General features: G+C 38.3%; 3 protein-coding genes across 3 annotated transcripts in view; 1 reads left to right on the top strand and 2 right to left on the bottom strand.

Annotated features, from left to right (window-relative positions):
* Positions 1-297: 297 nt before the first annotated feature.
* On the bottom strand, positions 298-8722 carry lgi2b (leucine-rich repeat LGI family, member 2b). The gene is made up of 8 exons (XM_079812981.1): positions 6688-8722; positions 6417-6488; positions 6177-6248; positions 5919-5990; positions 5456-5527; positions 2425-2594; positions 1806-1970; positions 298-1697 (listed from the first exon to the last, which is right to left on the bottom strand). Exons 1-8 carry the CDS (start codon positions 6882-6884, stop codon positions 880-882), a joined length of 1638 nt encoding a protein of 545 aa, XP_079669107.1. The 5' UTR covers positions 6885-8722; the 3' UTR covers positions 298-879.
* On the top strand, positions 8243-13746 carry cdk2ap2 (cyclin dependent kinase 2 associated protein 2). Its single transcript, XM_079812983.1, has 5 exons — positions 8243-8747; positions 9017-9176; positions 9616-9707; positions 12962-13082; positions 13451-13746. Exons 2-5 carry the CDS (start codon positions 9122-9124, stop codon positions 13516-13518), a joined length of 336 nt encoding a protein of 111 aa, XP_079669109.1. The 5' UTR covers positions 8243-8747; positions 9017-9121; the 3' UTR covers positions 13519-13746.
* aip (aryl hydrocarbon receptor interacting protein) overlaps positions 13720-15995 on the bottom strand; it is a 17398-nt gene continuing 15122 nt past the window's right edge. Inside the window, exons 5-7 of the mRNA XM_079812982.1 lie at positions 15195-15336; positions 14784-15016; positions 13720-14685 (exon numbers count right to left, since the gene is read on the bottom strand). Coding sequence (XP_079669108.1) covers positions 14680-14685; positions 14784-15016; positions 15195-15336 — 381 coding nt within the window. The 3' untranslated portion in view covers positions 13720-14679. The remainder of the gene's footprint in view (positions 14686-14783; positions 15017-15194; positions 15337-15995) is intronic.

Genomic DNA, 15995 nt, shown 5'->3' with positions numbered 1-15995 from the left:
TTCTGCTGATGCAGTACACCGCCTTTGGTCTTATTTATCACACTAAGTGCTCTGTCACAAAGAATGATGCTGACTGGCTGGTAAAGTGATCCTTGTGAACATAAGCAGTTTCTCACTGTCAAGGAGTAAAGTGTCATCTGGAATGTCCATTTGAATGTGCTTATTTCTTATTATGTTCTGTGTTTATGGAACAGTGATGCATTCAAGACGAGCTGCAAAACCATTTATGCAGCTGGCTTCTTTATAAGAAATGTAAAAGGCATACATGCCAATGAGATCCAACAAGAATGAATGAGCAGATCAATAGAAGATGCTGTTTTATTTATTATCATTTATATATTTTCAATTTTACATTCAGTATATTGTTCGGCCAGCTACAGTAATAAAACTGACAAAAAGATCCTGCTCTGTAAAAAAAAAATCTAAGGCTTTCATTCATCAAAGGCAATAACATTGAGGGTCTCTATTGAATAATAGCACATAACATGCTTGCATAAAGTCAAACCAGCGCATTAGGATATAAATTAGCTTAGAGCTGACAAGCTTAAGTCCAGTCTTTTGGATTGAAGTCTGAGTCCCTACCTTTGGTGAACCTGATATTTCACAAAGAAACTATTTAAAAGGGCCCTGATATAATCAAACAGTCTTTTCAACATCTGAATAAATTAAGCTGCAGTGCATTATTTATTCAAACTTTAATACAAAAATGTTGCATAAATAGCTTTTGCAAGACTAGAGAATAGAGATGTGCACTGGGTTTCGGCCTTTTTGTGGACAAAACATTACATTCATAAATATCACGGTTAAATGTATGCATATATTGAAGAATAGAGTTTTGTTTTAGCATTTGCTCAGATGGAACAAATAACAGCATATGCCTCATTTGCTATAATCCACTGAAATATGTTCAAAAACCTTGGTTTTGCCTTTGAAACTGGTGGCCAGCACAAAATCACGCTGGTCTGTGGACAGTGCTGTGAATGAGCGTGGCCATTGAACATACACATCCCTGAACTTGATAAAACTCTGGTTCTCCTCATCCCATCTGAAGATCTGGGAGAAAGAATAATCACTGCTCAGAATCAAATAGTGCTGGTCTTTGAACTTGATGGGCTGTAATACCGTGGCACCACGTGAAGGGAAGCCCTGTACTTCTTCAAAGTGTTTGCCGGTCCACTTCATGACTTTTGAGTCACCGATGTAGCAGGCGAGGGCAAGGTAGAGAACGTCTTTAATCCTAAAGGCTTTCACGCTTACAATTTCGTCCATATTTGCTATCTCGTCATGGAGAACAAACTTCTGGGTGCTCTTGTTCCATTGGTAGATAACAGGAACCTGGGAGCGGCTCACTAGTACAAGAACAGATTTGCCATCTAAATAAAAGAACTCTGCATCAGTGTCACGAAACCACTCATGGAGGTACTGATATGGGTAGAAACCAGTTTCGTTCCATTTAAACAGAGTTGTCATTCCAGCTTTGGAACTGTCGACAATAAGGAAGAACCAGTCATCTCCAATCTGGAAGACTTCAATGTCATTTGGCTTGGACACATTGAGCATTTCTACTGCCTGAAACTTGGTGAACTTATTCTGTGCCTGGTCATATTTGTAGACAAGGGAGCCATCAAAGAGCTGGGAGACAATGACAAGTGCCTGCTCGTTGATCAGAACAGATCTGCACCCAACAACAGACCGTCCTGAAATATAATATATATATATATATATATTTTTTTTTTAAATAAACTTCTATACTCTTTCATAATTATGACATATAACAAATAATTATAGAGCTAATTGTCTCAAACCTGTGATGTCATCAAAAGGCCGGAATTTTGTCTCAATGTGATCCCATTCCATGATCATGCAGCTGTCTGAATTTGGAACTGCCACTGCGACATATATATCATCTTTGTGAGAGAAGATGTCTGCTGACATGGATTGAGTGTTCAATATTTGATGCTGAACAAATTCTGAAGGGAAAAGAAACAGACAGCACATTCATTCATTGTCATTAAACAAGTATAAACAAACCACGTTTTCTTTTAAGTCAAAATGGACAATTCTTGCAGCTTTTATTATAAATAATTTATCTATTGTACACCATCATTTTTTAAAGAAATTCATATGCCTTCATAATCTTTAATCAAAATATCTTTCCCTTCCTCTTGCAGCGACATCTCTTCTCTGGCGCGAGGGCAGGACAAGCTGTCACCCACATGAGATCACAGCAATAGCAAACCAAAATAGTCTAACAACAAATCAATTCCAATGGACAAAGTCCTGCCCTACATTTTTGTCTTGTTCGAGAAGCCATTTCATAATAAGGAAGAAAAGACTATCGCAACTTCCTTTTCACAGCATTTATCAAGATGCTCGTTGCCAAAATTCATCTGAAAGATATCTGAGCAACAGAAATTATGTTACCTGTGGAGACACACTTGCTGTGTTTTTCTGGGACATCCTTTAACAGGACACCCTTCATACCAGATGGACTGGCACAGTAAACATCTGAGATTGTGGCATTGGATCGCTTCAACCACAGCATCAGCCACATGGACTCACAGTCGCACTGGAACATGTTCCCTCGCAGGTCTCTGTTTTTTAGAGATTCAATAATTAAAAGTTATTTGCTTGGAAAATTAACAAAACCATTTACATGATGCGAGTTCAATATCAATGTTTCCCAACTATTTAGCATAGTATATACAGTGTATCCGGAAAATTCACAGCGCTTCCACTTTTTCCACATTTTGTTATGTTACCGCCTTATTCCAAAATGGATTCATTTCATTCTTTTTTTCCTCAATTCTACAAACAATACCCCATAATGACAACGTGAAAGAATCTGATTTGAAATCTTTGCAAATGTATAAAAATTAAAAAACGAAAAATCACATGTACATAAGTATTCACAGCTTGCCATGACACTCAAAATTGAGCTCACGTGCATCCTGTTTCCACTGATCATCTTTGAGATATTTCTACAACTTGATTGGAGTCCACCTGTGGTAAATTCAGTTGATTGGACGTGATTTGGAAAGGCACACACCTGTCTATATAAGGTCCCACAGTTAACAGTGCATGTCAGAGAACAAACCAGGCCATGATGTCCAAGGAATTGTCTGCAGACCTCCGTGACAGGATGGTATCTGGGGGACAGATCTGGGGAAGGGTGCAGAACATTTTCTGCAGCATTGAAGGTCCCAATGAGCACAGTGGCCTCCATCATCCGTAAATGGAAGAAGTTTGGAACCACCAGGACTCTAGAGCTGTAACTGAAACTGAGCGATCGGGGAAGAAAGGTCTTAATCAGGGAGGTGACCAAGAACCTGATGGTCACTCCGATAGAGCTCCAGCGTTTCTCTGTGGAGAGAGGAGAACCTTCCAGAACAGCCATCTCTGCAGCATTTCACCAATCAGGCCTGTATGGTAGAGTGGCCAGACAGCACACGACAGCCCATCTGGAGTTTACCAAAAGGCACCTGAACGAGAAACAAAATTCTCTGGTCTGATGAAACAAAGATTGAGCTCTTTGGCCTGAATGGCAAGCATCATGGCAACCAGGCACCGCTCATCCCCTGGCCAATACCATCCCTACAGTGAAGCATGGTGGTGGCAGCATCATGCTGTGGGGATGTTTTTCAGCAGCAGGAACTGGGAAACTAGTCAGGATCGAGGGAAAGATGAATGCAGCAATGTACAGAGACATCCTTGATGAAAACCTGCTCCAGAGCGCTCTGGACCTCAGACTGGGGCGAAGATTCATCTTCCAACAGGAAAACAACCCTAAGCACACAGCCAAGATAACAAAGGAGTGGCTATGGGACAACTCTGTCAATGTCCTTGAGTGGCCCAGCCAGAGCCCAGACTTGAACATGATTGAACATCTCTGGAGAGATCTGAAAATGGCTGTGCACTGACGCTCCCCATTCAACCTGATGGAGCTTGAGAGGTCCTGCAAAGAAGAATGGGAGAAACTGTCCAAAAATAGGTGTGCCAAGCTTGTAGCATCTTACTCAAAAAGACTTGAGGCTGTAATTGGTGCCAAAGGTGCTTCAAAGTATTGAGCAAAGGCTGTGAATAGTTATGTACATGTGTTATTTTCGTTTTTTATTTTTGATGAATTTGCAAAGATTTCAAATAAACTTCTTTCACGTTGTCATTATGGGGTATTGTTTGTAGAATTGAGGAAAAAAATAATTAATATAATCCATTTTGGAATAAGGCTGTAACATACATTTTTTTGGAAAAAGTGAAGCGCTGTGATGCACTGTATATTGTGTTGTATAAATATTGTGTTTGTCCCCCTTTTGCTGCCAAAACAGCCCTGACCCGTCGAGGCAAGGACTCCACTAGACCCCTGAAGGTGTGTTGTGGTATCTGGCACCAAGATGTTAGCAGCAGACAGACACATTATCCTGCTGAAAGAGGCCACAGCCACCAGGGAATACCGTTTCCATGAAAGGGTGTACATGGTCTGCAACAATGCTTAGGTAGGAGGTACGTGTCAAAGTAACATCCACATGGATAGCAGGACCCAAGGTTTCCCAGCAGAACATTGCCCAAAGCATCACACTCACTGTCTCTGCCAGCTTGCCTTCTTCCCATAGTGCCTCCTGGGGCCATGTGTTCCCCAGGTAAGCAACGCACATGCACTCGGCCATCCACGTGATGTAAAAGAAAACATGATTCATTAGACCAGGCCACCTTCCGTTGCTCCGTGGTCCAGTTATGATGCTCACAAGCACTGTTGGTGCTTTCGCCGGTAGACAGGGGTCAGCCTGGGCAACCTGACTAGTCTGCAGCTCTGCAGCCCCATACGCAACAAACTGCAATCCACTGTGTATTCTGACACCTTTCTATCAGAACCAGCATTAACTTCTTAAGCAATTTGAGCTACAGTAGCTCGTCTTCACTACCCACGTGCATCAATGGGCCTTGGCCGCCCATGACCCTGTTGTGGTTCACCACTGTTCCTTCCTGGGACCACTTTTGATAGATACTGACCACTGCAGACCGGGAACTCCCCACAAGAGCTGCACTTTTGGAGATGCTCTGATCCAGTCTTCTAGCCATTACAATTTGGCCCTTGTCAAACTCACTCAAATCCTTATGCTTGCCCATGTTTCCTGCTTTGAACACATCAACTTTGAGGACAAAATGTTCACTTGCTGCCTAATATATCCCACCCACTAACATGTGCCGTGAAGAAGAGATAATCAGCGTTATTCACTTCACCTGTCAGTGGTCATATTATGCCTGAACGGTGTATATAAATAATATACCATATATATATATATATATATATATATATATATATATATATATATATATATATATATATATATATATATATATATATATATATATATATGGTTGGTTGGTACAAGTGGTTGCCTTGCAATATGAATACCGGTACATGTGCACATTAGCAGATAGTGACTGAAGAACTCACAGTTCAATCAAAGAGCGCAGATCAGAAAAAATACCTCTGGGAAATGTTTGTATATTGTTGTTTGCTAATGATCTGAAAAAAAAAAAAAAAAAACAGAGAAGAAATGAATCAATACACATGGGCAAAATACTTTATTTATTGTTTATACTTATTTATGCAAGATCAATCAAAAATGTTAAGCACCAATGTACCTTATAATAATACTCAAGACAACAGCAGTCAACAGTGTATCATTTATTTAGCCTACATTTATCCATTTAGCAGACACTTTTATTATAAGTGACTTACAAAAGAGGAACAAACAATAAAAAGTGCATTATGTATCACATTATGTCGTGAAAATAAAATATTAAGCAAAAAATATATATACTAAATATTTTATATGATGCCTATCATAAAACTATGTAATCTAAACATGCATTCTGCAGTGACTTAGCCTTTCCTTGCTGTATGTTATACTCACAGATGTGTAACATCCCGAAGTCCTCGGAAGGCATATTTGTTTATCTCTTCAATTTTGTTGCCCTCAATAAATCTGGTTGGAGAAATAAAATGAGACAAAATACACATCGCCAATAATTTCAGTCAATCACTCTGCAGGAATATTGATTAAAGTATCCAGACATCCAACAAAAATATGGATGTTAGTTAGCCAGTAATATAAAGAAGTGATCATTTTTTATCATAAATGTAATTACAGAAAAGCTGTCAAAATACTTACAAATACTCAAGATGAGGAAGCCCTGAAAATGCATCCTCCTTTATTTCAGACAATGAATTAGAACTAAGGAGACTAAGAAGAGGGAAAAAAAGTTACCAGAAAATACCATGATGCATAAATTATCACAATTAATACCCCTAGTACAGAAATGACCTACATTTTCCAATATAGCAAAGCATGCCATAGTGTTTTCTAATGCAGAACTGGTAAATTTAATAAAGTGATGCAGCAGACACTTACATTAACTGCAGTGAGGGCATGAGCGAGAACATAGCCTCCTTGATTTCCGGCAAACTGCAATTAACAATACTCCTAGAAAAATAATATTATTCAATTGATAAATATCGCACTTTTTCGTGTATTGTTTTGTACACTGCGATGCGTTCAGATTTGAAAACACAAATATTTCATTAGCTTGGATGTCGCACTATCTTTATGTTGGATACTGTACAATTATAGCCAAAGGATTTTCGCTCAAAAATGTATTACGAGAACATAATATTGCACTTACAGAGAGTTGATGTCACTCGGTATAGTCCGCGGGATGAGAGACGAACCAACACAAATGACTGAATCTGTCGTGCAAGTGCATCCTGAAGGACATTTGAATACTCGCTTTGATTGGGACAGTTGAAATGAACAAATGAATAGTAAAGTTAGCAAAAGACACTTTCGGGTGGAAGAAAATGTATCGTTTGTAAGATCCATGGCTGTGAGCGTAGTCGAAATCCAAACGCTCCCCTGTCCCGCACGGCGCACTGAACTGCAGCACGAAGGACTGTCTTCAGAATCAGCAGCTCTGATGCAGTCAGTGCTTTCGACTGTCCCATTGGAGGAGGCCTCACGAGTCCAATAAAACAACTAAAGGTAGAATCTAGAATGTAACCGTCAGTAACAATTCATACCACTACTGTTTGTTTGTGTTTGTCCTTGCCTTAAGATGATTTTAAGATGAATATTTGTTTTTATCACACCTCTTCCTATTTGCTACAGGCTATTACATTTGGATCAGCAAAATTCTGCTTCATCTGCAAATCTGCAAATGCACAGATGATCTCGGAAATGAAATATGGGGGTAAAGTGGAATATGAGGTAATGACGCAGCAATTCTTTGAATGAATGGCTTCTGTGTCTTGTGTTAGACACAAGCTACACTGATATCGGCCATCACTTTATGAGCTCAAGATGTATTTGTGTCCTCTATTTCCCTACAGATTAAACTAGAAGATGCATAACATAAGTTACAACAATTTCTCTGGCAACCAGTAATAAACTTCAACATGACAGCAAATAATGGACTCTATACAGTATGTATACCATTAATCATTTAGAAGCAGATCTGATTTCAGCATCTAAGTGCTTTCTGTCTATATGTGACTAGGGGAGGTGCTTAAATGGATGACAGTGAGACTGCTGCAATCTGGCACTTATATGAAGTATGCATTAGTGGTTCTCAGCTGCTTTACCTGCAGACCTATCCCAATGCATCAATGTCCAACAAATTACCTTAGCAGACTGCACATTCCTATTGCAGACAAATCAATGCAGACCACCTCATCAAAAACTCCACTTCGTCAGACTAAGGAAGTTTAGAAAGCAGTCAGCACCTCAGTCTGTTTTTAAACTGCCACTGTGGCGATCTTTCAGGCATTGTCTATTAGTACTGCAAAGAAAAGACTTTAGCAATTGTCACTAACGCTCCAAAGATCACGGGTGCAGAATCAGATCCTCCCCAGCACATATATAGAACATCAATGCACATAAAAAGATTAACATGGATCCATCTAACTCAGCAAATAGCAGAAGCTCTGCTCAGACAGAAACTGGAGATCTTTAACAGCTAAAACATCCATCAATTTTTTTTTTCAAACAGCTGAGTGCTCAACAAACCTCCTTAAAATAAATATTATAACATTCCATAGAATATACACACAATTAAACTTTTGTAATGTAGATTGTACTGCGTGTTGTATTGTACTGCATACTTGCATAAAGGTGTTGTGCCGAATTCTGACCCCCGTCAGATTATTACCCCCTAAATCCCCAGTGTGGGTAGGTTTAGGATTAGGTGTGTGGGAGGAGTTAGTATTATGCAGTCAGGTTAGTTAGCGGCCTCAACACTATATGCCACTCTTTTATTCTAAAATAACAAAAGTAATACAACTTTAGATAATTAATTTTCCAGACGCTTCCTTATCTCTTTATGGCACACTCTCTCCAAACACCTCAACAAGAAAATTCCAGAATGGGATCTTCATTGTGGAAGAAAGAGAGGGCAAAGGCGCGTGCCTGATGACGCAGTCACTCTTTTTGCCGAGTATCATGGGAAAATAACATAGCAGGCTAGCACGCGCAGGAAGAGAGGAGAAGAACCGACACCTCCGCGAAGCGAAACTATCCCCGTGCGTTATATTCCCCATTTACCCCCTCGAACAAGTGTAAACCGGCGACCAGAAACCATATTTAACTGTACAAAATATCGCGAAGTGTTTACGGCTGTTGTTGTTTGTTTCATTTGTCGGCTTGTTGGATACTTAGCGCGTGTCGCTGTCGAGCGAGTTCGCGGAAGAGGTGGGTATAGTTACATTTACCATACATATACCACTACAGACATCCTCCACTCTGTATTACACAGAAATGCTCGCATTTATATGAAAGGTGTCGTTGTTCTAGCTGAGCAGAAAATAGTGGAAAAGTCTATAAATTGCAAGCGATTTAAATAGAGTCAGGATTTGAAGCCGGGTAAGTTAAGAGGGGACCGTCTTTTCTGTCCGTTAGCCTTTATCATGTCCCTCTCCTCTTATGCGTATATGTATATCTACTCTTTGTTTTTACATTAGGTCAGTATCGTTCCTGCTTCAGATACCAAAGCCCATCGAGATTACATTCAGAAGATAAGCCGAAACTTTTCACCAAGCGAGGCTACAGTCGACGGCGGTGTAAATATGAGTTACAAGCCGATCGCCCCCGCACCCACCGGCTCCAACCACACTCCACCAGGTGAGTTTCATTGTACTCTCTCTTCATTCATGTTTTTTACATGCATTATTTCCGCACCTGAGATTATGGTCCTTCACATTTTTCAAACGCACTGTTTTTAATCCTGGGGAAAGGGGTCAGTGAACCTACTGTAAACGAGGTCAGAGGCATGATAAAGGGGGAGGAGTTAAAGCAGCCATAGCCATCTGTCTTGCTCATTAAATTAACGTGCAATAATGTGCTGCTAACTACACCCTACCGCATATATGCTGTAAAGCTAACTGTTTTCTTACCCATATGTGAGTGTGCCATACCATCACATCAGTGCATTCAATCTTAGCTGTATTTTTCCTCACTTCCTTCCATACACACATTGGGTGGCGAGATATCATTGGCTGAATTTGGCCTTTTGACATTTCCTTGATTTGTGATTGGTCTTCCTATTGCTCTCTGGTTTTAGGATCATGTGGCTCATCTCCATCTCTGGCATCCTCTTCTAACTTTAGACCAGCATTTAGTGACTTTGGTCCACCATCAATGGGCTTTGTACAAGTAAGTTAAGTTTCTGATAACATCTGGCTTTTACTTATTTACAATCTTTAAATTATTCCCAATGGATATATATATAAATAATATATACACTACCAGTCAAAAGTTGGGAATAATTAAGATCTTTTAAATGTTATCGAAACAGATCTTTAAACTGCATTTATTTGATAAATGAAATGGAGATGCATAGATAATTTCAATTTTAATATATTTAAATATGATTTATTCCTGAATTTTAAACCGCCATTACATCAGTCTTCAGTATCATGTGATCACATAATGATAATTGAGCACCAAATCATCACACATTATTATAGGTGCTTAATTATTAATAATGGTTCTTATCAATGTTAAACAGTTTGCTGCTTAATATTTTTGTGGAAAACAAAAGTTTGGTGATAACTTTGTTCAGGATTCTTTGGTGAATTGGTTTAAGAGAACAGCTTTAATTAAAAAAAAAATCTGATGTAACATGTTTTTTATTGTCACTCGATCAATTGAATGCATCCTTGTTAGGGATGCACCGATGTATCAGCCACCGATATTTATCGGCCGATTTTTGATCAATTTACAACCATCGGCATATCGGCTATATCATGAGAGGCTGATATAACAAATTACATGGTTACATGTAACATGGTTTATTAATGAACTGTGTGAAGGCACTGAGCTGTGTAATATCTGCTGCATAATCCAAGATTATATGTAATACTCCTGCTGCGCTGCTGTCTGTGTTTTAATGTTTATCAAACAACAAAAGACCAACAAACCAAAAAATAAATCGCTCACTACTCTTGACTTAACTTTCATAAACATTAATTTCCGCGATGCGGGGAACGCAGACAGAATCCAGTCATAATAACTTTTTTTGCAGAATTTACTGCATAATGCGGAATGTTTTGATGAATAAATAAAACGTTGGTCAGTCACTTAATTAAATCGCAATATATATACTAGTGTCTGTGAATATCAAGCCCCAAAAAGACTGTTTAAACATGAATCCTGCATGTTTCTCTGTCTCTGTGAATGAATGGAGAGACGCGCGGTTTCATTTAACCTAACATTACCTCTTTCTCTCACTCACACTGAAACTCGCGGTGTTTTTCAGCCTCTGCCACCTCAATATGAGACCCGAATGCATCTCCAGTCACTTCATGAGCATTTTACCGTTTTATTCGACAAAATCTATCGTCATATCAAAACACACACAGGAACTCGAAGCACACGGCAACCCGTCAAAATAAAAGTTCAGTTTAACAAAGTAATTGTGACAGGATTAATATTGTACAGAAGAGCTACGTCTCAATGTAATAATAATATATGAATTTAATTTATACAGTGAACAATATGCAGTGTTATTTAGCATTAAACCTACTTAAAAAGCACTGTTTATTTCATATTTTCTGGTGTATGTGTATATAGATATACATATATATTTTATATATATATATATATATGTATGTGTGTGTGTGTGTGTATGTTGGCCTGGTGAATGTTAAAAGGATCCAGTGTGTGTTCATTAGAAATTATTTGATAATGCAGCAATAAACTAGCTAGTAGGTTATAAGTTAATAATGTTTTTTTTTTTTACTTTAAAAACGCTATTTTAAATAACAATTTCAAATAAGAGGGCAAGTGACAAATATCGGTATCGGCCAATAATTGCTTGTTAAAATCTGTATCGGCCCCAAGAAATCATATCGGTGCATCCTTGTTGTATAAAAGTATTAATTCCTTTTTTTATTTTTTTTTATCTTACCCCTAACTTTGGTAGTGTATCATGGTTTCCACTAAAACATTAAGCAGCAAAAACTATCAATATTGATAATAAAACAAACGGTGAGCATAGGATACTACTTTCAAAAACAGTAAAAAGTGTTAATTCCAAACTTTTCGTGTATATGTACCTTTTAGTAAAGTAGTACACATCTTGGTACAGCTATCTTGCAGGGCTCAACGTTAAGCCTTGTCATGTGCTTGTTCTTCGGACAAGTAAATCCGGTCATTCACTTGTCAGAGTAAAAATGTTGTTTGTCTGGAATTTATTTTTATTTTTTTGTTGTAAATATACTTTATTCCAAAGCAATATTCGCATCATTGTTTTATCTGTTTTTACATATTTAAATTCGCATATGTGATATTTATCCTGAGGGCATTTTTTTTCTCTTATTAAATGTATGCTTCATTTTTAATTTTTAATGCTTAAATGTGATCAATAAATTCAATTAGAATAATAAGACGCTATAGGGCTGTTACCAAATCAAATATCAAATTAAATAATTGACACTGAAAAAAATACAACTGGATTACATAATGTTGAGATTGTTTAAAATATTTTGACATGAACAAAAACCGCCAGTAGGTTTCGTCAAGTGACTGTCTTAAAGGGGTAGTTCACCCAAAAATGAAAATGTGATGTTTATCTGCTTACCCCCAGGGCATCCAAGATATAGGTGACTTTGTTTCTTCAGTAGAACACAAATGAAGATTTTTAACTCCAACCGTTCCAGTCTGTCAGTTGTATAATGCATGTGAATGGCAACTAAATCTATGAGAGTAAAAAAAAACGTGCACAGACAAATCCAAATTAAACCCCGCGGCTCATGACGACACATTGTTTTGCCTCTAATACACCACTATGTCCAACAGCCTTGAGCGCGTGATCACTTCTGGTGCGTGAGGTCTATACACAATCTGCCGTAGTTTTGTGATCAGATCATGTACAGACCTCACGCATTGGAAGTGATCGCGCGCTCAAGGCTGTTGGACAGTCACCTATATCTTGGATGCCCTGGGGGTAAGCAGATAAACATAAAATTTTCATTTTTGGGTGAACTATCCCTTTAATGAGTGAGTTATTGAGTCATTCATTCAAACGATTCGTTCAAACGGCTTATTCATACAAGAATGAGGCAATTGTTTATGAATGGGTCTTTGAATCTTTGACTCAAATGATTAGTTCAAAAAGCTGAATCATTTAGTAATGAAAACACGATTGTGTTGCTGCAAGATGCGCTATGGTTCTGCTTTGATCTTTGTTTCGAACTATTATCACTGCTGAAATAGAACAAAAAGTCAATATTGCACCTAAAATGTAACCGACTTGTTTATGGAACCGTTGTATGAAATCAGTCACCTTTTCAAGTGGGATGTTATTCAGGAAAACCGCACTCTTGGTAGTGTGATGTTGCTGAACTTTCATTTGTCCACTTGTCGCAGACAAGCGTTAATGTTGAGCCCTGTATTGTTTTCTGTAGCCAGTCAAAGTGTCCCAGGGATCTACGTATAGTGAGCTGCTCTCCGTCATTGAGGAGATGAGTCGTGAAATTCGCCCTACCTACGCTGGCAGCAAAAGTGCCATGGAGAGATTGAAGAGAGGTACTCCACAGCCTTCTGAATAAAGTGCATGCAGCACATTTGTAACAGTCAATGACGTTTAGCCCCCTGGAGGAATGTAAGCCTAAGGGCAGTCATGATAGAGTTCACTCTGTTTTTCAGTTCTTTACATGGGATCTGACTTGCAACGTTTCTTTTTTCAGCAAAGAGCTTAATTAATGTAAATAGGCCACTTATTTGTACTGTAGATATATTTCAGATTAATTATTAAAGTTGCATTACATATAAAAGGTATACATTTGTACATTTCATTTTAAATATTTTTCCTTTCAAGGATTAAAAAAAAGTATGCATGCATATCAAAACATTTAACTTTGAAATGACTGATATGTGTTTCTATCTTTCCTTAGGTATCATCCACGCACGTGCTCTTGTCAGGGAGTGTCTAGCGGAGACAGAGCGAAGTGCCCGCACATAACACACACACACACACACCCTCCCGCTCCCTCTGGTACTTGTCTCCTCATTGTTCTCTTTCTCACAGACATGCTCCTTCTCTTTTCCAAGCTATTTACAACATCATCTCTTTCTATCTTTATCGACCTTTGTCCTTCATGCATAGCAATCTCCCAGATGTACACCTCATGTAGTGTTGCTGCGATTAGCATAGAAATTTTTTAAACCCAATTTTTGCAATTCTGTATTTAAATAAAAAACAAAAACAAATCAACCAATTTGTCAGAATCTTAATTCCACTGCATGCAAGAAGTGCTTGTGTAAAAATGAGGGTGAAGATTTTTATTTGGCTTCAGTCACGACATTAATGCAGACTAGCTGCAGCAACATGTATTTAAAAGGCATTTTGAAAATATATTTTATTTGTAGTGACATCTAGGTTTAACTGTGACAATTCTATTAACTACACAAATGTGAACGAGTATACGTTTTGTTTCACTGATGGAAGTATATTCTTTTACATGTACTATCACAGTGTTAACATAATGTGTCTTTCACTTATATATTTCATAGGCCTTCTAATGCCTGATGTTTCATATTTAATTCCTCTATCTTTCAAGAAATATAGTATACATACAAAGACAATGAGGGTAATGGCAATAAAATTAATAAACATGATAAATACAAAAGAATAACACAAAAATGGGGGTGGGGTAGTATTAGCAATCCCATTTTATCATCATCTTCGATTGTCTTTCAGCTTTTTCATTTGGACTGCCCTTGTTAAAGAGCACTGACCATAATGCACATGGTTGTGAAGTTCTGTTGAGAATTTCCATCAGCTATATCCAAAAAGTGATTACACAAGGCTGGTATTTACCCGTTCCTGGTTCACAGGAGTTGCAGATCCCATTGGTAACTCAATGAAAATGAGCATCCTTCAACAAATGATGGGTAACCCTCAGAGATAAATGGATGGCCAGGCGATTCAAAGCTATGCACTGGATGCACTCCTCATTTGTATATCAATTTACCAATAAAACACGATGAACAATAAGGTGGTGATGCTTCGGGGATGATGGGTTAAATAAACCTGTGAGGGATACATTTATCAGAGTGCATGTGCTCAAATTTAACAGTGCATATCTCCTTACAGATGGAAAGTTGGTCATTCATCTTTGTTTCAGCCCTGAAAAGAGAGGAAAATAGCACTTAGCGGAGCACTTTTTGTTGTTGTTTAACAATATTATTCACCCTAATTTAGGCCACTTTTAAGATGAAACTAACCGTGGTAGCTGTAGCAGAGGCTTTGTCATTGTAGCCGAACAGGTTTTTGTAGCGTCCTTTCTCCTCTTTCTGTTTTTCCCGCATGCGTTCCTCCATTGCTCTTAACTCCTTTGCAACAGAAGTTTCGAGTGATGGGTCCAACGCAATCACTTTGGCAAAGTCAGCTCTGGCCTCTGCTTCATTCCATACCACTGCATGAGCTTTCCCTCGTTTGAAATATGCCTTCACATTATCTGTGAGAAAGACAAGACTGAGTATGGGCATCTGAAATGCAATAAAACATTATAAAGAGTTCTGAATATAAAGTGTAAAGAAGATAATATTACTGCAGCTTTTAATTCCCTCAAAGATTTAGGACCAAGTAATTACACTAGAATTGCATGTGATTTTTGTACTTGTTTTGATATTTACCCTCGTATTTGTTGATGATAGAAGAGCAGTGGTCCAAAACCTCATAATATTGGCCGAGCAGATGCTTGCACTGGCAGAAGTTGAGGAGAAGAGGAGTGATCATGTGATCTAGTTTGATCCATTGCTCATCTCCCGGACGCTCCTTTGAACAGGGAATATATGTTAAGTAAAAGTTCACCAAAAAATGAAAATTCTGTCATTAATTACTCATCCTTGTGTAGTCCCAAACCCATAAGACTTTCGTGAAATCTGAGTTTTCTGTCCCTCCATTGACAGCTACACAACTACCACTTGGACACTTCAAAAAGTTCATAAAGAGATCGTATTACTAATCCATATGAATTGAGCGGTTTAGTCCACATTTTCTGAAGAGACACAATCGCTTTATATGAACAGATTGCATTTAGGATTTTATTTAGGGCTGAACGATTAATTGCATTTGCGATAATATCGCGATATGCTATAACGCGATTTCCTAACCGCAAAGGCTGCGATTACAGTCTGGTCACGTGACACGCGAGAGTAAAGTCTGCAGAAGAAGCATCAACTTGGCACGTTTAAGTCTGCAGAAGAAGCATCAACTTGGCACATTACACATATATGCCTGGCCGAAAAAGAAAAAAAAACTATTTGTGTTTGATCTATCTAATATGGTGTTGTTCATACTATAGGCTACTATCATCTCTCCAATGATTCTGGAACGATTCTGAGCTTAGATTTTAACTGCAGGTGCGCGGTGGAAACACCCGTATTTTAGAAACACCCGTATTCTGATTGCTTCCATTATATCTCTCTCTCTCA

Source organism: Gobio gobio, assembly GCF_949357685.1.
Source record: "Gobio gobio genome assembly, chromosome: 3".
In the NCBI taxonomy this organism is placed as follows: domain Eukaryota; kingdom Metazoa; phylum Chordata; class Actinopteri; order Cypriniformes; family Gobionidae; genus Gobio; species Gobio gobio.
This window is presented reverse-complemented; position numbering and strand designations above follow the sequence as displayed.